Source organism: Notolabrus celidotus, chromosome 5 (assembly GCF_009762535.1).
Source record: "Notolabrus celidotus isolate fNotCel1 chromosome 5, fNotCel1.pri, whole genome shotgun sequence".
NCBI classification, from domain to species: Eukaryota; Metazoa; Chordata; class Actinopteri; order Labriformes; family Labridae; genus Notolabrus; species Notolabrus celidotus.
Window position 1 is genome coordinate 31,217,420 of NC_048276.1, and position 23,139 is coordinate 31,240,558.

At 41.2% G+C, this 23,139-nt stretch overlaps 1 protein-coding gene across 4 annotated transcripts in view; it reads right to left on the reverse strand.

The window, feature by feature from the left end:
* LOC117813414 (polypeptide N-acetylgalactosaminyltransferase 10-like) overlaps positions 1-23,139 on the reverse strand; it is a 91,858-nt gene that overhangs the window by 30,395 nt on the left and 38,324 nt on the right. For all 4 annotated transcript variants that reach the window (XM_034684606.1, XM_034684605.1, XM_034684607.1 and 1 more), the window contains one exon: positions 20,153-20,319. In XM_034684606.1, the coding sequence (XP_034540497.1) occupies positions 20,153-20,319 (167 nt within the window). The remainder of the gene's footprint in view (positions 1-20,152; positions 20,320-23,139) is intronic.

The following is a 23,139-nucleotide window of genomic DNA, read 5'->3' on the forward strand; positions in this document are numbered from 1 at the left end:
CTTGACATGGGAACACTGTAGTTCACATTACTAATAAACTGTTCCACTGACCAACCTTTAAAGCTAGGGTTGGTGGTCACGGAAAACTAGCATGAGTTTGAATGTAGCATTTCCTGAGGACTCCGTCTAACCCCTCTCCCCCTCCCCGTAGGAGCTCCTCCAAAAACAACGCCCCCACTCACATGCGTGAGCGCCGCTGATTTGCGACCATATTTGCACTACGTCAACTCATGTCTCACTCAGTGGTAAGAAAACACCAAAACATTATCATAGTGAAAGTTAAAAACACAAACAAACATGAAATGAAAGGAGGCGGGCACAACAGCAGGATTTGATTGGTTTCATAATTTGGCTCCTGATGGCAGGGATTGGTTGGTGTTTTCCCAGGTTTACTCTGGCTGTAGATAGAATCTTTTTTTCATTCCTTTTTAAGAACACATTATGTATTGATTGCCTTCGGGACATTAAGATCATTTTAACCAGTATAACAAAAAGTGTATCTAAATCTGACTATCAACCCCAGCTTTAAGGTCTGGAGCATTTCAATAGTCATGTCTTAATTTGCAGCATTTTTTCTTTTCTATCTTTTTATTTGCATCCATATTTAAAGCGCATTAGCTGTTTATGCATTTGTTCGACTTGTTGCAGGACATTCTTTTCATCTGCAGCCTGGTTCAGTTTTTTTTGTTTGGGATTTTTGCAATGTGTTTATGAATTTGCACATTTTCTGAATATGCAGTCAGTTCTCTGTTGCAAATCAGCCAGCCTTGTCACACACTGCATTTCTTTGTCGTAGAATTTCTATTGAAGTTGGTCATACCAAGACATTAACCTGTGACATATATTCAGCAAAACTGACTTTATTGAACGTCATTCAATTCTTCTTCAAAGCATGGTCAAACAGCTGAGATAGAAGTGAGCTGGTAAGACAGTCCGTCAATAGTGTTGAAAGAAACATGAAATCGGGACGAGATTCAAAGAAATGTTAATGGAGGTGGTAGCATCTGGTAATCTGTCTTCCATAAAATGAGTCAACATTTACCTGACCCTGCGAGATAATGATACCTTTTCACCAGCTGCTCCCTCAATTCAAGACAAGAAAGAGACAAAGAAAAGAATGCTGTGCTACTAGATCTCAGCAAATGTTATGCTTTTTGCAGGATAACGTATACATAATTTACATCAACAGGCAATGACAACACCTGTACAATCTGGCAACATGGGAAAAAGGTTGGAAAAAACTTTGAACAAAATAGATACAAATATTGTTCATGTTTCAAAAAGATATCAAACAGGGAAACTGCCTCAATGTCAAATCAGGAAAAATAAAGAAAAGCATGAGAAGAGACAATTAACTATTTTAAGGGTAGCTCCTGAGATGTGCTGTTCGATATAATTAAAATATGTCTTGTTTTATGCTTAAATGAACCCCTAGTGTATGGTTTTGCTGTTCCTGTTAGTTTCAGCTGTGTGTCAAAGGAGAAGCACTGCAGCACCCTTCATTCCCTGCACCGTGCCCACACAGGGAGGTTGTAGTCAGTCCTGCGTATGTTAAACTCTGTTAAGCTTCAGGCCCTGTGGGGGCAGACAGTCACAATGTGTTCTATAAAGGTTTCCTCTGAGCTCCTCTGATGCGAGATGAACAATGTGTTGTGCCACCTACCTGGAAAGCTTCCAAAGTCACAAGTGTGCCAAAAACACAAGATGGACCTCAATATTTCTCTCTCTATCCCTACGTGGAGCAGGAAGCAAATCCTTAATTACGATTCAGTGTTGTTCCTTCATCGAATAGCTATTATAATGTTTTGCTACCTTTTTGTGAGGATATCGTGGGAGAAGAAAAATAAAAATCCTGCTATATACTAATGTTTGATTCTTGTCCTTGTACCCCTTACCTACTTTTTATGCAACCAAAATTTTTAAGTGCCTTTCAATGAGACTCCAGGTTATATTTTCGAGGTTATTACTCAACACAGAGGCCATTAAGTACATCACCAAAGCTATAGTTGATGATCTTTACTTTGTCCTTACATGGTAAATGTGCCTCTTCCTCAGAAAGATGTTTGAATCGATCAGCTCTTGCTGATGGCTCAACAACTCTAAATGGCAACACTTAATTAGCTCCTTTTGTCCTCTGTCTTCCGTCTCCCTCTCAACCTCCTCCTCATATCGCTCTCTCACTCGTCTCTCCGTCACACTTCACTGAGCTCCATTACCTCATTATCTCCCTTCACCCTCAACCACACACACACACACACACACACACACACACACACACACACACACACACACACACACACACACACACACACACACACACACACACACACACACACACACACACACACACACAGGCTGACATGAATGAATAAACATGCTGAACTTGCTCAGTCTCTCGTGCATTGCTTCCTCTCTCTCTCCCAGCGTCCTCGCCTCCATCACTATCACTTCTATCTCCTCATCAGCACCACTTCCTCTCTCTACATCTCCATTATGCAGATGGTTAGGCTGCTGGTGTTGATAAGACTGCTCTGAGTTGATCTGCATTGCTGACAGCAGCTCTCTCAAGCCGCCAAACCGCCTAATGTATTAATGAAACTGTGTTAAATTAACACAATCTTTAAAGCAGCGATAAGGGACTCAAAGTGTTTACAGCATGTTAGTTTTCATCCAGGTCCCTCACTGTTTCCAGACTTTTTACCTGCTAATGGGAATGACCTCAGGACAGGGATGTTAGTCAGGAAGTCTGCCAGTCTATTCATTAACTCTTCACGACGGCTGACCAGATTGCTGAGTGTCCACGGTTCAATCAGCTTCTCTTAATGAGGCGACTCTCTACCTTGTAACCAGCACTGTCGTAAGTGGAACCAGTGCCATGCATCATGGCCCCCATGATGAATGTCCAGCCCATATCAGCTGACAGCTCAGCTGATTACCTTCTACACATTCAACAGGCAAATGTCAAAATGGGTGTTCTTTATTAACTGCTTCAGCCTCGCTACGCTTCCTGCTCCCCCCACAGACTGGTTTCAGAATCAGAATCAAAAATACTTTATTTTTGAAACCTGCCTCCATCCCAGCTCCTCCTTTCTATGCTGTGTCTGATTTAACCAGTGTCAAACCTTGCAACAGGTGTCTGCTCTGCTCTGTAATCTGGAGGCCTTTGCTGCTGCTCTCCCTGCCTTGGCTTTTCATGTACACACATGAAAGAGAGGGAAGGTGTGCTCTCCCCGCCTCAGGCTTTGGCATTCCACATATGCACGTAGAAAGGCAGGGAACTCTCAGAATAGAGTCTTAACACCAAGTAAAACTTATTGAATCCAAAAAATATCTATCTTTGGCCTTGCACAGATGCCGTCATCTTGCACCACCATTTTTCTACAGCAGCACAGAACGGACAAAAAAGTTACATACTGGTCTCTAAATTTAGTAAGTAGCTTCTGGAAATACACCAGTTAAAAGATGAAGAAGAAGTGAGCGGTTGTTGTGCATGAAATCATTTGTATTTATAGAAGTTTTTGATGGTAAAAACTTGACAAATGGAGGATCTCACTCATCATGCACAACAGGAGCTTTTTTTCTTCCCCGGCCATCAAGGGGGAGGGACACAGAACAAGACATACAGCCATAACACACGGCCACGGTCACTTAACCAACAAGAGAAATGAGCAAGGGAGCGTTACAGTCTGGAATATGACCTGTACATATCATTAAATATTCCCATTTCTGCCCACTGTACCTTTACTAAATAAGCATTTATACCAAATCCCCTCTTACTTCATCAAGTTGCATTCTTCTCAAAAGATACAAAGTTAATGTGCAATGACCATATGACTCAAAGTCACATGGTTACTTGTGTGATCTTGTTTTCTCATTAACCTTGTATGAAGACGCAAAACCAAAAACAATCAGACAACCAGTTATACACATAATTTTTAGTAAGCCAAAGCATAAAAGCAGCGCTCCAAAAAGTAAGGAGAAGAGTTAACAGCATGGATGTTCAGCTCAAAATGATAAAATCAGATTAAGAAGCAAAACAGCAGGACAGACTCAGCGGATTGACTGCTGTCAATAGTGAACAGCAGAGGCAGAAATTTGGACTTGTCCACTGACTTAATGAAAGGTTTTTGGGTTGGATCATGTTTAATCTGAACAGACAAATACACTAAATGTGACCTTGACAACAAGTGCCAGAAACATAGACTACATATTAAAAAGAAAGTGAAAAGAAAGTAAAAAGAAAATAATGACCTGAAAAGACAATGCTTTAAAAGATGGGCATCAGCATCCCAGTAAACAATGCTGCTATTTGTGTATGAAATGAAAAATTTGGGGGCTTTATTTATTTTCAATGTTTAGGTTTTAAATAGCAAACAAGAGCAGGTGCAAGAATATCTGTGGATTCAATACACAAGTGGCGAGGGTTGGCAGCACTGTGCACTTTGCAGCTGCAAAGAACGACATATTTCTGTACAATTAGTCATTCTCCTGTGGTCAGCTGTGAAGTGACCCGGTTTCAGGCGTGCTGTCTGAACACCAAACCTCTTCTGTATCTGAGTGGAGATACTTTGAAAGTCACTAAACATAAGAGCAACGTGCAAGTCGCTACATATTTCAAAAGAAGTATTGCAGCCATTTGTTCTGCTGACCCCATCAGGGAGCCGAAAGCAGGAGAATAATTGGATGATCAATCAGCCAATGGCAGGTTTCCATCACAGAGGAGCTGATAGTGCAGACTGCCACCGTGGTACCACAGAGTAAATACAAGCTGTGCTACTGGCTGTGATTACATGAACAAGAATCAATGTTATTGACAAATGCAGCTGAAGTATTTACGTAAGGGTTGTACAGAATGCGGGGATAAAGTGTCTGTTTACAGACTCAGCAGTAGGTAAACTGTAGATGAGGGTTTTTTTCCTCTAAATCTAACAATCCATCACCGTCAAAGGACCCGGACGGCCAGTTTTCCACAGTTATTAGTTTAACTGCTTCCTGCTGAGGCAACTGATTGAGCAATGTGCGTCATTGTGGCAGTGATATAGGACCTACTCAGAAAAAATAAGTGTAAATCAGTGGGCTTTTAAGGAAGGATACCAATGGTATATGAATAAGGCAAGTAAAGTCTTTCATTTTTACTTTGTAGTGAGAAAGAAGGTGGGGAAATAAATAAATAAAAGAAATCATATTGACACAGAACACAGTTTAGCTCCAGCTACAAGGGAGGCGAAACCAATTTATCACCCTCCATTGCCTTTTATAGCACAGACGGGGCCTTTACGTCATTTTCATCTGCTGGAACACAACAGAAAAGGCTTAGGAGCCTCTGTTTGGTAGGATTTGCTGCCAATATTGTAAATAAACCAGAACCAAGTGTGTATAAGGACCCACACAAAAATCAAGTCTTCAAAAGACAACAATGAAAATAGATAAAATGTGAGGCGCAAGCAGAGAGAATAAGAAAACAAGCAATTATCGACAACTACATGAGATCAATCATCCCACTCCCATAGTGGGTAAGGTTACATCTACGACAGCACTATGGCATCCATGAAGAAAGACGATTATGCGCAGTGGACACACAATGGTTACTGATTCTGTCTTGGAATTATCAGCTTAATCTTTCACTCCTCGAGGTAATGGAAAGAATAGAGTGGTGAGTTGTAGTCTTTTTTCAGGAAAGCTTTACACACCACCAAGACTAGTAATTCTACTCTCAAGAAGCACTTAACCAAACAATACAACTTAGCTGCCGGAGAGCCTGGCGCTGCAAACACTGATGACGCGCTGCAGCTCACATTAGCTCTGCAGACCAAGGAAGAGTCACTCCATCCAAACAGCAAGACTTGATTTGAAATTAGCGCCAGATCCATAATCAAGAAGGATCAAACAGACTGATTGTAAGGTGTGTTGTTAAAGACATGCTTCACATGTCAACTGTTGAGTCTTCTGCTGTCTGAGAACTGATGAGCAAGATACAGCTGAGACTGGAAGCAGGCGACATTAACAAGAGAAAAAAAAGAAGAAACTTACTTAATGTGACAAATTACTTTTAAAATGCAGTGACTCAGGAAGTAATTCAGTTACTTTTTGATAGTGACTAATTAAAGTAACTAATGATACATTTTAGGAACTTGCCAAACACTGCTTGAAACAGCATTGTAATTAATCGTGAGCTAACATGAACCAGTTTGACTCAATATTGAATGCATTAATGCAGGACTTTAGTCTAGGGTTTGCCCAGGTGGGACAAAAATCAAGATTATGTAATAATCTTAACCAACACTATGATTTCTCTCTTTAACCACATGTTATAAAAACAAAGACAAACTTTCAAGGGTCCCTTAAAATTTTGTGCACTTTTACAAGACACCAAAAGGGATGAAGACATTACACAACAATATTCAGAGGATCAGAACTTTATACACATGTATTAAACTACCTCTGCTGCACTCATATTTCATAAGTGATTATCATTTGGAGCTTACTGAGCATACTAGAGGAGTGGTTGCCATCCATTGTAATCGTCTCAACAACTAGCATCCACCAAGAGGGATCCAACCAAAAGTGTCAGAGTATTTTAAGGCTGCTTTAAGAGTGTTAGTGGGGGCAGAGGTGAGAACACGAGCACGAGTCCCTGCAGCGACTCAACCCACTCTGGTGGATATTGGAGAGTCACATTTAGGAGCTTTGTAGATCTGATCCTAGAAAAGCAGATACGATGGAAGACACATGCACACAATCTCACACACATCGCACCCTCTGCTCCACTTTCTCTGCCCTGGTGTGGACGGGTAGAAGGCAGCTTTTCTGTTCTTTTCTGTTCGTTGTGTGACAAGTTACAGCTGCTCTCCCTGCCCCGTCTGGCCATAAATCCGTGAAATGACTTGGGCCTCGCCAGCAGAATTAATCTCTCACGCTCATCCACCAGTGCTGAGCTGCCAGACAGACATGCTACCATTTACCCAGTGTGGGCGGAAGCTGTGGGATTCACTCTATTTTCACGATCACATTAGTGGAGTAAGGGAACGTTGAGGCTACGCTATTTCACAATATAGTGCAGTAAATACATTTGCTGATGATGTGATGGTATTTGCATCAAGGCTAGGGGAAGCGTTACTAAGAATAAAAAAGAAGAAGAGTGGTAAAAGTAAAAGAAAGCCAGTTGCTGTGCATGACTGCTTGAGGTTACCTTAGTTTATTAGAGGCATTTCTGTGTCCACAGGGAGTGCCAGAATCAACACAGGAAGTTCTTCACATGAGCTTCAAGGTTAAACTATCAGAATGAAATGGCATGACATGCATAAACACACCTTGGTTTGCATCAGCGTGAGTAGGATACAGTTTGAATCAGGATATGGTGTTTACTTGCACAAAGAGAAACCTGGTTATTTACATCCCTGTAGACCTGATAAACCACTTTCTGATTACTGCATCTTATTTGAACAGGCGCCTATAAAACTACTGTAATTTTGAAATCTGAGAAAACTAAGACCACTGTGGCGTATTGCAGGCTTAGCACTATTAATGCCAACATTGTGTTGCAGACATGGCATATCCATGTAATTTACCAGCCACGAGAGAAGAGACCAACAGCAAATAATGAACCCGCCTTCAACTGTGACTGATGTCAGCCTGTCATTGCCACCGTGTTGGATGAGGAAGTGATGGGTGAAGACATGCAACCATGGGGTCGTCTGATTCTGAGTGGAGAGCAAACTTTCAGATGAACAGGGAATCATTCGACTGAACCCACTCTGGTGGATATTAGAGAGCCACGTCTGTGTGACTGAGATTAACAATCCATGTTCGTTGCTCCTCAAGTAAGATGCCCTTGTTGCCACTGCCATGTTGTCAACACTTGGCTGATACAGCGCTTGTGCAGGTAGTCAGCAGCTGTCTGACACTATGCGTTTACATGCCCAGTATCCTGATTTATTTCTGAGTCCTCCTGTTAGAAAAATTGGGCTCCTCAAAAAATAGGATAATGGCTTATTGCAGTTTGTGAAATTAGTGTAGAATGTCTACATGCACAAACACAAAACCGGCTACCTAAAAACACAAACAAAACCAGGATACTTCAGTCCACATAAACTTTGATACATCTGGTCCCCCATCTGCATTACTTTGCTCGGGTTGTGCCAATCAATAAAGATTGATAGAAATATATCTTCTTCCATAGTGTTGTTTATTTGCTAATAAAGATTTAAATACTGATGATTCAACACTCCCTACATATGTAAAACAATGTCTATTATTGCCGAATCAAGAGACCCTTAGAAGCAATAATAAGGTACTATAAAGTCCTGCACAAAGTTTCCTTTTAGGTAAAGTATTTGACCATCTAATGTAATTTTTGAATTGTTTTTTGCCACTACTTGGCAGGAAATTGTGAGATAATGATGTACATATCCAGCAGACATTAGCAAAGTTATAAAGCCAATGGCAAACTACATATCTGACTTTAAAGGTAACCTGAAGCTTGGTATTTCCAAGTTTACAAAGTGGATAGAAATTTGGGTAAATGAAAAAGTCTTCTTTTTTAACAGTCCACTGATAGAAACAGGGGCGGTGTAAATCAATGCAAACATCCGTTTCTTTGCAGCAAATATGAAGTCAAAGATTTTTCAAATGGAGAAATATGCTGGTCTTTTTCTATGGCACTGGTGGTTTCTTCAGGAGGGTATGAGGGTTTAGATAAAGACATTTCATAATCTCTCAAGGCCAGTGTAGAGGTGAAAAAAAAAAGAGAAAAGACCGACTCAAAATGAGGAGATATAAAAGAGCTGTTGTCAGCTCTGATAGCAACACTTGCTCACTGTCTGTGGCTCAGTGTCACGCTTGAGCTGCTGGCTGTAAATCAGAGCTGCCTGCTGGTCAGATGTGGCTGCAGAGTGAGGGGGAGAGAGCAATAAGAAGCAGGGAAACAGAGAAAACAGACTGAATGATGGAGGTCCCTCTCCTGTGATGTGGTGAACTTGCCTTAACTGAACCATTTAAATAAAGAAAACATGAAGAAAGTCAAGTTTTTAAAATTATTTGTTGTTTGTTTCTCACTTATTTTTCTACTGTCTGATTGTCCTCAGTAGTATCAGAGTTGTGTTACAGAGAACATGCGGGGGAGAGAATCAGAGAGAGGGATAAAAAGAGAAGCAGAAACTGAATGGTGGAGGTCACTAAGTCCTGACATGGTGAACTGACCTTGACTGAAACCTGCAATTAAAGAAGAGGTGTAGAAAAAAGAAAGAGTGTTTGGCAGAAAAAATGTGGGTTGAAATGTTTACTTTAACAAGACTAAAGGGGCATGTCATGTAGGAGGGAGAAGACAGCCGCTGTAGTGCAAAATCTCTAATCTGCCCAGGGCTGGAAATTAAGGGAATAAAAAGAAATGAAGACGCGGACGCTTGATCTCACGCTGTTATTTGACAGTAGGGGGTTATCTCGTGAAGACCTTCTCTTTAGTGGAAACAGTTGAAGAAAAAGGCAAGAAAATCACCATTTCACATCTGATTATGGCAAATGAGCAAAATGAGAAAATCTGAAGACCTCATCTCACTAACGAGAGGCTGTTTGGAGAATCTAGTCACAGTCAAGGATGGGGAACGCTATCGGAAAGAAAGATAGAGTGAAGAAGACAAACGGAACTTGACTGCTTGTTTTTTCTTTGTCAGTGATATAAAAGAAACATGGACAATGATTACTGTACTGTAATGTCAGCATGCTTTAGTAATACTGTGTTGATTGGTTCATAGAAGAAGGCTGTAGTGGTTGTTTATGTTGTTTGCTAAACAGCATAAAACAGAGGGTATGCAAAGAAGCAGCAGCAGCTGAAGAAGACGGTAACCAGCTAGCCAGCTTGCCTTATCGTGTGTGGCCTCTGCTGCAGCTCAAATCATGTTGTAAGCAGCGTTGCCACAGTTACCTTGAAAAAGTAAGCTGATTACTGATTACTGAAAAAAAGTAACTTTAAAAAGTAACTCCGTTACTTTACTGACTACTTGACTTTAAAAGTAATTAAATTAGATTACTAGTTACTTTATTAGTTACTTTTGGCTGCTGCTGAAAGTAACTAAAAAAGTCAACTCTCCCCCACTTACTGGTTTTGCACCGAAGTCCAGCTTTTGTTGTTTGGTGGGTGGGGGACCTCCTGCAGAAGTCGAGGGTGTAGTGGAATTTTCATAGTCTTATATATATATATGTATGTAAGAATGTTTATCTATTGTATTCTTTCAGTCTAAATGTCATATTTAGAGTAACTTGTTTCCTATGTCGTCTGTGATGGGCGAGCTAGTGTCAGGGTAGTAGTCAAGGTCTCTCCCCCTGCTCCCGTCTTTATCTATGTGCTATGGCCGACTTACTGTCTCCAGAACTAGAGCACAGGTCTTCTTCTTACTTGTTGTGTTCCTATAGTCCAAACATGGTTATCTAACTTTAGTGTCGTCTTCAGAGGGAATAAATACCATGCCAAGGGTTTTGTCTGGCAGAACTGACTTAGCATTGCACTGCACTCTCCTGCCTGTGTACTGTTATGTTATTTCTCCTTGGTCAAGTTCTACATAAACTATTTCAACGTAAGCCGTCCGAGTCTCCTGAGTCTTCTGTGTCCAGTGTCCAGTTTGTTGCTGAATTCCATCACAAATTGGCGTCACGAATAAGGATCTTAACGACAAAGACTGGTAAGTGCAAACTTTTATTTGCTTTACCATGTCTGAGTCTGACAAGATTTAAAAGAAACTGTAATTGGGATTTTAGATAGTACTTTGTTACCAGCAGCACAGAGTATACAACAAACCTTAATATTGTCTTTAGCTGACATGAACTCAAAATAGTGACTATATTTCCAGATAGAAAATGTGTATCTCTCTCCTCCCTCCATAGTTGTTTACGTTTCAGGAGCCACGTATGGTGGTACATGTGAGTTCGTTCTTGACCGGCCGCATGCTGAAAACGTGACTTGTCGCATACGTGATGTCACTCCCCAAGACGAAAGAAGAAAGCAAAAAAATGTATTTCTACGATCGAAAATGACAAAAATAATAGTAATGCAAGTTGACTGGATAAGTAACTTTAATCTGATTACTGGTTTGGAAATATTAACGCGTTAGATGACTCGTTACTGAAAAAAGTGGTCAGATTAGAATAACGCGTTACTAAGTAACGAGTTACCGCCATCACTGGTCGTAAGAGATGACGCATTGAAGCGAGATAAATATTCCCACGCCGGAAAAGTGTCCTCACCAGTTTTTTGTTGTTTTTGATTGCATAAAAAAGACCGGGAGTTTGTGGGCAACGTGCGACGCAGAATCACTCGCAGAGTAAGACAGTATATTTCTGTCTCAAAGCTGGTGACGCAGATAAAACACAACTTTGAACATCATTAGAAAAGGGTAATTGTATATAAGGAAGTCAGTTCCGTTTATTCGCACAGTTTATGAAGTAACGTGCAACTCCACCCTCCTCTTACCGTTCCTTAATTTGACTTGTAAAGTTGTTTTCCCTAAGTTTTCTATAAATACCTCGATAATACCGTTACCTGATTTTTTTCTGTGCTATAATTCAGATATTTTTGAATTCTCCCAGCATGGATGAAAGGTTTTTAGACTTTAAATTATTATTACTATTATTTCAGTGAGACACATATTGAATAAAAAACGTGCATTCAGCAGTAAGAATGGAGAACAAGATGAAAATTAGCTAGCTTATATGATTCTGACAAATGTAAACACAAATATAAAATTCTTTTTTCCAGCTTTCTTTATTTTACTGTATGGATAAAGCTGATTTAATAATATTTGATCGGTTGAGTTGAAAACAGGGAATGTACTAGGAAGATAAAAGTAAATGCAAGTCACTAAGTAAGCTTCTTCCGCAGTGCTATCACCCTGTAAAAACAGGTCTCAGTAACCTCATTAAGGCACATTCTGTGGAGTTTGGTCCGTGAGTCTGTTTGAATTATTGCAGGGAGTTACAGTACAACAGAAACAGCCACAGGATACAGACTATTGCTGCTGTTTGTGACCAGCACACCTCCAACATGTCAAGGAGGTAGCAGATTAATCCGGCTATGCTGTGCAGCAGAGTAACACACACTGTGCCTGCACAGGTCTGCTGTTTGTAGCTCTGCGAGACAAACACACACGCACACCATGGACAAAGACCTGTACCTTAGCTCCCACTGTGTTTCAGGAAGAAGATGAAAAGAAAGAGAGTCACAGGTGTGAATACCAGGATGAATGGCTCCATGAATGAAAGGACAAGAGGGTACTCTCACAGATAGCAGCTGGGGCTCTTGTTGCTATGGTACCTCTCCATCATGGCCTCTCAGTGTCACCCGACTAATAGTATTTGTGGTCTGCAGCTTACTGAGAAATAGAGGCAGAGAGCTCTATGTCAGAGAATGAAGGGAGAGTCGTTTGGAGGCATTCGTCTGACAACAGTTTTAAGTAGATTTTATTTTTGCATTGTAACTTAGATATACAACTTATAAACAAAAGGAAAATTAAGGCGTGTCTGTCACTCTCTTCTCATGCACACATAGCTGATTCAAGTTTTACTCTTGCAAGAGTTACTCGTTATCGTTTTCAGTCTCTAAGTCTGTGCCTGGATTTGGATCTGAAAATGTCAAGCATCGTTAAGTTTGCTTTCAGGGGTTTCTGCTAGAAAGTTTTGTCTTTGTCTAACAAAATATTATATCCACTTAACTCAATATATATACTGTGAGAACAGCCATTAAGGGAAAAGAGATGGAATGAAAGACGCTCCATACTCCCTTCTACAAGCTCATGTAGCATCAAAATGATTATGAAGTTGGTATTTGATGGTTCAAAGATAAATATGTTAAACGTTACTCAATTCAGGCTGCCTGTCTGTGACGTCATCGCCACACGCCAGCAGACAACAAAACATAGCATGGCGGATGGCAGAGGAGAAGTCGGCAAGCAAGAAATGATCTATCCACACACACTGGACCGTAATGATTTGGCTTTTGCAAAGATGGAGATGTTCTACATAAAGTCGCTCGCTGTTTGTAGGATATGTAAAGGTCAAGTAAAGTACCATGGCAACACGACAAATCTTTCCAACCACCTAAGGCGCCATGGGATTTCACACAACGCTGCCGGCCAAGCACCTCTTGCAGCGTTCCCACTGGAGCAGCAGTGCAAGGCAACATCAGCTCTGCAGAAGCCTCAGGCCTTGTTTGTTTATATCCATAATTCATGTATATCTGATTCCATTACAAGAAACAACAGGAATCTAGGACTGTTCAGTAGCAAGGTATTCATTTCACAGTCACACTGGTTGAATTTTTGGCTAAAAAGTTACTGAATTGATTTCAAGTCACTGAATCGTTTCAGATTGTATCGTTTTAAATGAACCAATATCGTCCTTTAATCGTACCGGCAACCACGAATTGTGAATCGAATCGAATCATTGTTAAAAAGCATCGTTACACCCCGACAACATACCATTGAACACACTCCACAAACATGAGTCCACAATCACCATGAGAAACCAACTTCAGAAACTGGACTTGCTTTAGAAATAAAAAGTATTCGTATCACTGGGGTACAAACATTTTCCCGGTCAAGGTCTCCAAAGAAGACAACACACCGCTCAAGTCTAACAGCTGAGCTTAAAGACAGAAAGGTTATAATGGCAAACAAGATACTGGACATGCAGAGCAGAAGCATGAGGGATGAGATAATGATCAATGGGATGTTACGGGTGATGCTTGTGCTACATCATTCACTTAAATCCTCTCCTTCTCAAAGTAAAAATATCAGTTTATTTATGTCTCCAGCTCTCTTCCTCCTTGTTTCCTTCTCTGTCAAACTGACACTTCATAAATATAACAGTTATGAAACTGGCAGAAATCCGTCACAGCTAGAGACCTAATAACTTAACTCCCTGTGAATCATTCAGTGACACTGCTTCACATCACTGTCAGTCAGCCGGTTGATCTAATAATCCACTGGATGTTTGACTTCTAGTAAGCTGCGTCATAGATTATAAAAGTGTGGTTCTCCTTCTAAATTTCCTCAATGAATTACATCACCACACGTCTCTGGTTATCAGCTTCAAGCTTCACAGCAGTAAAGAGGTGATAACATAAACTAACGTTCTTACGGGTTCATTTAACGACCACTTCAATAAAACTGGAGGTCATTTCTGTGATTACAACACGTGTAAGGGGACTTACCTCAAGGCTATCTTTACAGTGTTCCTCATCATGACTTGTTCTCCCTCAGGGTGAGTCCTGGAGGCAGCCTCGTGCATAATGAAGAGGTAAAAATATAACAGGGCTTAAGTATGACTGTAGGCTCTGTGAGGAGAGAGGGGGGTAACTCAGCGTCAGCAGAACTGACTGAAAGTGTTTCTTACTGAGTGAGCATCCGGTGTGCTTGTGTGTGCTTGTGTGTGCTTGTGTGTGCTTGTGTGTGCTTGTGTGTGCTTGTGTGTGCTTGTGTGTGCTTGTGTGTGCTTGTGTGAGCGCTTATGGAGAAGTGCCTTCGTCAAGGTGGGCTGGGATGTTAATGACTTACGCAGATTGATTGTGTTTTGTGACTTGAATGCAAATTAGATCACTAGCGGCTTAATCGTGTTCATCTTTTATTTGAACTACAAACAACAGGACCACAAGGTTGTGTGGAGTGTGCATTAATATGTGTGTACATAACATACTCTCATCCATATAACACTTCATGTATCCCTAAAGTTAAAGGTGCACATGCACGGTTTCAGTGTTCAGAAAGCAGTAACTGTACACAGCGCTGGCTTATCCTTTCAAAATTACATTTCCTGAGAAATATTTTGCATTTCATGATGGCCAAATTCCACCGTGTCCGGTCTGTCTCCGATCTGTGCCGGCCCCATAGTTGATAGGTGTCTATTCTAGTCAATGTGTTAACTTCCACTGGATCCGCCACGTTGCGATCCTGCTGCGTATCTGATCCTGCAGGTCGGAGCCCTCTGGATCAGATACACAAGACTTCTATTTTTGCCAGATGCTGGAGCACAATGCATCAATTTCAACAGAGCAGATGGAACGGGACAGGAAGTCAGCATTAAAACAAAATTAAAACATCCGGTTAATTTTCAGAATCAAACACTGTGTTATCACCAGATCCTATTTCACTTAATTACAACAACAAATGTAATGATGAACGGAGCCGGGCCTGGAGTCAGCAGGTCAGAGGTTTTCAGAACACGATAAAGACAACATGGATGAGGAGAGGAGGAGGAGAATAGTTGATTTATTAATTACTGCGGGAAAACCTCGGTCTCAGGTCTAGAAGTCTGATGTGACTTTTGGAGATGCAAGTAAGGAAGACCTTCATCACCTGTCCTCTTCAAAACACAGATTCTTCATACAACACCTAACCAAACATCTCCAAGATATAAAAACACAACTCTAAAGTTATTTAAATCACTAAACTCTAGGTTGAAGTTGATGCCCTCTGATCAAGCTTGGCTATTTGGTAGTAAGAGGAACTCGACTATTTTACAGCGCGTCTTAACAGCATGCAACATGAGCGAACTTCAGTGACGAGATCAGCTAGATTACATTTATTTTAATTCCTGTCACTCGTGCAGACACCGCTGAGGAGTGGTTAAATCATGGCATTCAGATGAGGATTACCCGTAGGTATCAGGGTGAGGGGGAGTGGGACACACTTGAGGACTCGGAAGGGTTTTTGAAAGTTATCTCAAAGGATAACCACTCATATTGCAAGCAATCGAAAGGGAGGAAAGGGAGATGGAAAAAGACATAGAGCTAAAAAAAACAAACAGGCTCCTTCAACCAAAACAAAGCTTGGGTAAGGCCAACTAAAACACCGCTGCAGAGCAAAGCAGACTCTCAGGTATACTCAGGAAGAACTCCTTTGGGAAACAAAAACAGGCTTTAAGAGTTAACTGAAAAGGCTTTGGTGAAAATAACTCTCTGAAAGTGAGACAAAGAGTCAGCACAGAGCTCTGAAACTCACAGGTATATGAGTGTCCCTCACAGTCGGCGCCCTCATCTCACTACAAACACATAAATTAAGTGTCAGCTGGCTGGAGGGAGGTCACCAAGGCACAGAGAAAGTCCGGCATTAAATAATTATTGATGTTGTGACTTAATTTGTACAAAGGTTGGAAAGAAGTTAGACAAGACTCTTCCATCATGGATGTTTTCAGCTCTTCTCCTGCACACAGCTGACAGACATGTGGTTTGCCTACATGATGTAACAGAAGACGATATTTGTAGGGTGCAGTGTGGACAGATGCTTGCATAGCTACATGATGCAATGCGATATCTGGCGCTTGCATTCTGTTAGGCAACATTCAAAAAATACAGAAATTGTCAAAAAGTTAGGACTCAAATTCAAATTTTAGGATCCCTGCTGAGAAGTGGTTCATGGGTAGAGGGAAAAGTGTCAGTGTAACAAGTTCTGGATCCTCCTTCGGGAATGTGTCCACCCCGTCTCTCTTATTCATCTTTGCAGAGGACATAAAAGGCAGTCTGCCAGGAGGAGTGAGCAGATGAAGCTAATGACTTCAGGAGGATTTATGGCAGCATTGAGGTGGCTGGTGAGGCTGAGACAGGTCAGACGTTCAACAACACAATAACAGTTTAATCAGCCTTACATGAAATGGCTTCTCAGCTCGATGAATTAATGTATAAATGAGAAATTAATCACTGCTCTGTAAGTTTCAAACATGATTTAATAATGACTCAACACTTCTTTCCTCTCCCTCACTCGCCCCCTCATCTTTTATGCAGCGGTTCAATGCTGGGTATTGATTTGTGGTATGCTGCTCAGAATCTGTCCTGGATTATTCTCTCTGACATTGTATCACCAGCGTCTCAACCAGAGACCAGGACTTATTGAAGTTCACTTTGTCTGTGTGTCTCTTAAGCCTTAATTAGAGGCAGACTCATGTCTTATCAAAGGACAGTGACAGTGAGAGGCAGTGTTAGAGCAGACGGCCTGCAGAGGTTAAATCCCTCCCTGGAGCTCTGTAATGTTCTCTCATCCATCCTGACCACACAGGGCCCGGACCAAGCTCAGGCTGCAGGCTGTTTCCACACCACACTGTTGTTCTTCACGTCTCGTTCACAAGGATTAAGATGGTTTCAGAGACGGATATTAAAGGGAAAGAAGCTGTTTTATAATTTCTGAGTGGATCATTGAAAATGTAGATGTTTGTCAACGTTGTAAACCCTTTCACACTCAGTCATCACTTCAGTGGACAGCTACTCAGAATCCAAATGCAGGGTGTTGAAGAAACGTCTTCAGTAGACATTAATAAGTCATCCTATTGTTTGCTACCTACTGGCCTACCGTCGTAGGTGTACCAGGAATTTCTTAAAATCAAGATGGCTGAAAGAAAATCAGAAATTCCAATCAGCTCAGGAATACTTTGCAATTATTTCCATTCTTCAAAGCCCCGGAAGGCAAACTTTTCTGTTCTTGTTGTTGTTGGGTAACCTTGTAAATAAGAAGAATGATGCTCCTTTTTTCTTTCCCAAAAGCAACATTTTTTGCAAGTTATTTCATCAGTTTCATTTAATTTCTCTCAAAGAGAAGGGCTCAAGTCCAAATTCAAACTCATGCTCCCCCTTGATATTTGCTCTTCCATAAAATGTCTGCTGCCGCGCTTATCTGGCAGCTTCCACTTAAAATCTGTTCAGATGATTTGATCTTTTTAAGCATATTTTTTCATGTTAAAGATGTGAAAGCTTCATTACGCAAAGTCAAAAAACCTACAAAACTCTAATGCAAGAACCCAAACTCTCAAACTGAAAATGTGTCGTTAGAGGACATACTGTAGATGTCAAATATTTTCTTATGCATTAAAAGAAGACAATGTCCACTCTGGTGGAAACATTTGTTGATTTCTCAAGATTGTGAAAACAAAAAGAAATAAAATATTAAAATAAAACACAAAGCAAGGTCTCTGCATGTCCGTAGAAAAAAAAAACTAACATAAAAACAAAAAGTTTTTTCCATGCATGAAAGGGTTAAAAGTGCAAAATGATTGCTTGTGTGATTTATTTTGTGATGTTTTGATGGAACTCCTTTGAGCTGTCTGAGGTTATGAGTTTTCTGATATCATGCATATATACAGTGAGATATTTACGTCATTAAGTGATCATTAAGATGTCAAGGGTTCTTCTCTTCATCACTCTCCACTGGAGATGCGCCTGAGAAGAACCACCATGGAAACACAGGAGGGTTATTTACCGTGCTCCTTACCGCATCCTATATTTTTAATATTGCCAAGTTTTTAAATCTCGACAGAAATAGAGCTGTTGTAATATAAATGATGACCTCGTTGTGACCTACAGTGACTACAATGTCTTCAGATATGAGAGGGAGTCAGTCTGAAAGCATCCTCAGAAACCAGAGCAGAAAGAAACACACTATGATTTGAAATATTGCTCCTAAAGTGATGGTAGTATAGCCCTTATAACCTTAAATTTAGAAGGCATAAGCACCTCCCTGGGGCAGAATAAAGAGATAATAAGGCCCAGATAAAGCAGATCCATCAGAGCAGAGCAGGAGACTGAGACGGTGCTGATACTGAGATAAACGCAGCTAAACACACAGCTAGATCTCTAAACATAGCACCAAGTGAAGTTGCAGACTGCAGCGATTTCACATTTTCAAATTAAATCTCATGATTACAAACCACAGTTTGTTCCTAACATTACAATTTGTTTTGAAATAACAAGAGTTTAGCTGCTCTTTAGTTTTAAATAGCAGACGATTATCTGTGTACTTTCACCATTTCTCTTCCCGCCTCGCTCGGCAGCAGCGGTGGGAGGGTTGGGTCTCTGAGCTCTGATGGGTGTTAACCTCTAAATGAGTCTGAGGCAGCGGAACATCTCATTACCGCCGAGACGAGAGGTAAACACATCCTTCAACGAGGGACCGTGACAGAGAGCACTAATTAACAAGGAATTAAACACTTTCTTAAGAGGGCCGGTGAAGGGAGAGTGAGAGAGGAAATTACATGCAGACAGGTACACACACACACATACACACTCACACTTACACAAAGCTATTCAACAATGGAGCATTGTTGCTGCAAAGAGCGGTACACTAAGAAGTGAAAAGGACTTTGTTTCAGTTGATTATAATTTCATCACACAATGAGCCGCTCACAGTCAATCATCTTCTGCACTCCTGCTGCAGATGATTGTGTTTTTTCCTGTACTTTTGTAAACACGTGACGTGTCGGTGTGCTTACATACATGATTCTAAAAAAAGCTCATATCTGGAGTTATACCTCATGATTAAAAATATAAAGATAAATGTGTAAATGGATCCACAAATGTGCATTCGGATCTGCAAATATGCAGAGCAATTTGTAAACGTACACAAAGTTTTTTCCCTGAGTGCGGAAAATACACACTTCATCAATTACAACTGAGGAGAGCCTCTCTATTGGCTGTCTGTTGACACCCCCGACTTTTGCGTTCTGCGTTGCAAGATCGACAAATGTGTAACACAATCCACAAATGCAAGTAGCGAGTGTTTGTTCGCCCTGAGCTCAGGCTTACAGGTTCACCATGTCCTGCTTCAGTCACCCCAGCCTCACTGGTTACTTGTTGGAGATATTTCATCAAACCAGCAAACCACAAAGTCCATAAATCCTCGACAGCTCTTGAGGAAGTATATCTGTGACATGAGTCTTTGAGTGTCGATATAAAGCTGATACCTCGTAAACACAGCGTGCACAAGGTCAGTTGGCTTTGTAAGACTGAGTGTGATGCAACACTGTGGCTTCTGGCTGGCTGGCTGACTCAGGTCTGCTAAACTTAGAGTCACTTTCAACTGTTTGTTTTTGTGCCAAATGTAAAGAATAAAGTCAACAAACTACATCATAAACACACACACACACACACACACACACACACACACACACACACACACACACACACACATTACACAAGTAAGACCTTAGTAGTCTCATAACACAAAACAGTTTGTACATGTTTGAGGAAGTTCTGTGATTGGCTGTACCCCACCTCTCGATTAATGAGCTGCAGCACCCACCATCTCCCATGACTCTACGATGCACGGATTAACAGATGGACGTCTGAGGATGTGTGTGAATGAGGACAGGTGTGTTTGATTTAATGCAAAGTGTGTGTCCTCTGTACCTTTGTCGCTGAAGTCGTCGACCAGGATGATCTCTGCGATGAGCTGTGGAGGAGTGCGGTTGAGCACGCTGTGAACCGTCCTCAGCAGAGACGACCAGCCCTCGTTGTGGAACGGGATGATGATGCTGGTGTTCGGAAGCTTTTCTGCATACAGCTTCTGTTTGCAGCTACAAGCAGGAAAAATAAACAAAGAAATCTAATTATATGGAGGATTTTTCCAACACTGTCCTGCTTTTCCTCAAACAACCTTATTGGGTAAAGGAAAAAAGCATCTCAAACCTGCCTTCTACCATGCTGCTAATGTGAAGAGCTGCTTAACGCTATTTAAGTCCTATCAATGATTATTATTATCATTAAACTGCTTTTCACTGTTTCACAACAGTGATGATAAAGATCTATTTTATTTTGTTCTAAAGATCTCAGGTTGCTGAAGTGATGTGTTTCAGGCTGGAAGGCAGCGGTGCCACTCAGCTGAATGAAATCTACATGCCGTCTTGACACCACTTCACTTTCCTGTTCAGACCACATCACCTGACTCCTTATAATTACTACAGCCAGCAGGAGTTGCTGCCTTGTTGTACATATTGATCAAACCACCTTTCAAATTGATAAAAAAATGGCCACTTGTAATTAGCCTGACAAGAAAGTAAACAACGGTTGGAGTACCTATATCCCAATATTAATCTTTTTTTGAGCTGTTCTATAAACATATCACTGAGTTATCTGCGTAACAGTGTAATTTAATGAATAATGCACACTAGTGGTAGAACATACTATGGAAAAAGAGTGTCACGTTATAATTAAGCCTGCTTGCATTAATGCATTAATGCATTAATTGTGATGTGATTAAGGTCTGAAAATGAACATATTTATCTTTTCTAACTGCCTGCTTTTTTGTTTTAACGCTTGCGGCACTCCATAGTTAAGCTGAAGCTTCTGCTGCTTCTGTGATTGAACATAACACCACTGCTCTCCTGAGCGTCACATTTCACTGGAATAAACTCCCAAATGGCTCAGTTGACTCAGTAAAAGTAATCTGCACTTTGTGTCAAACATAATTATAACGCCACCATAGTACTTCTGACTTGGGATGGGCATTTCAAGCCAAAATACTATTTGATAATCACTTCCATTTATTCAGCGATTATTCGTAATCGAGCTTTCTGACTGCAGGTTTGAAACGTCAAGTTAAGACAACAGTGACTAACCAAATATGTGTTGCGCTGCAGGTGCAGACAGTAAAAGTAAACACTCCATGACACACCTGTCCTGACAACGGTCTGTTTGTGTGGCAGTCCCGTTAACCAGCACCGCTAGTAGCAGGGACTGGCAGGGTCAGTCTCCACCTTCATGCCGGTGTTTCTGTGACGCAGCAGCATGGCGAGTATGTTTACATTTTACTGCCATGTTCAGTCTCGGCAATTTTCTCCATTTCTGAATCTCACAGCACTACAAACCTATTTCCATTGACTGTCGCTAATGTCTTTTTCCTTCTTTTGCTATATAATGTAGTTTGCATTCTTCTCCTCCTGTTAGCTACTTAATGTGGTTAGCAAACAGCTTTAAGACGCTCTATAGCCACTGTGTGATGGGAATACCGTATTATAACCGTGCACCGGTGAAAAGGATGAAGCATTTCACTTTTAAAATGAGATAACATTCACATTAACTCTTCGATTCTTAATAAGTGAGCAAATATTCAAGCATTCGAAAATCATGTCCCATCCCTACTTCTGACTGGTTTCAACTGTATCACAAAAAACAGCTGAGCACTATTAAACTAAATCTGTGGCTGAGATCCAACAGACATCCTCAGAGTGGCATGTTCAGACCAGTCATGCCCTACAAACACGTGGAACAATAGTTCCATGCATACAGGACTTGTAAGGAACAGAGACGGCAACCAAACTGGAACTCCTGGAAAGTGCAAATGCCGTCACATTAACCAGGGATCCCTGGAAGTCAGTGAATATTTTGTGCATGCACATCTGCGTATTTCTTAACGTAACAGTGTTCTCCTTTAAAGAAAATAAACTCTCTGAAGCAGTCTCCAAACCTCTAAATCATGTTTTCAGACCACACTGGTAGTTGTGCAGCTTTTATATGACTAATAATTTCAAATGCAAGAACATTCATTTGATTTCCAAGTCAACACACTGGTTAGAATTGCTTTACATTGATAATATATATAATTTTGTTAGTTTATAGACTGATTTCGTCAGTTTTCCAGGGAGAATAATCTTTATTTGGACTGAGAGATACTGCAGCTGTTAATAATTCATCCCTCAGCCACTGAATGCAACTCAGTGCATCAGGCTCCACAGTGATGCCTCTGAAGTGTGTCTCCGGAATCCCAGGCAGATGCAACTTTATTATTTGCAGCATATGCAGCTGTTATCAGCCGCCAACATGTTCTCTGATGACAGGTTACAGAGATCACCTTGTACATGATCATCACAGCAAGCTGCTGGACCCTTGCAGAGCAGCTAATCACGGGCAGAGAATAATGTTCCCATGCTGGCGGGGAGATGGAGAAAGTGTGTAGTGAGGTGTGTCAGTCGATCAATGTCTGTGTTGAACATCAGCCTGCGTGTTGCACATTCAAATATGAATGCTGGGAGACAGGCAGGCAGAGTAATCGACAGGCAGCCGGCTGGTTGCTCTTAACAAACCCTATCCAATCCCACAGGGGATGCAGGTGTTCAAATGTGTGTGTTTTTGGGTACCTGTGGTGTGTGTGTGCTTCAATTAAATCTTGCCAGTGTGCAGAAATCGAATGTGTCAGTTGTATGTCTGGGGCTGGCTTCCTCGAAGGCACAGACGACACACCAATCACCATCTGCTGCCTACAGGGCATCTGGGTGAAAGAAGAGCGGAGAGAGAGCAGCCACTGGTCGACCTGGAGAGCAGGTGCGTCGGCCTATTTGGTCACAGGAGAGTAACAGGAGAGTGGCAGCCACAGGGCTACATTTATTCTTAATACCACC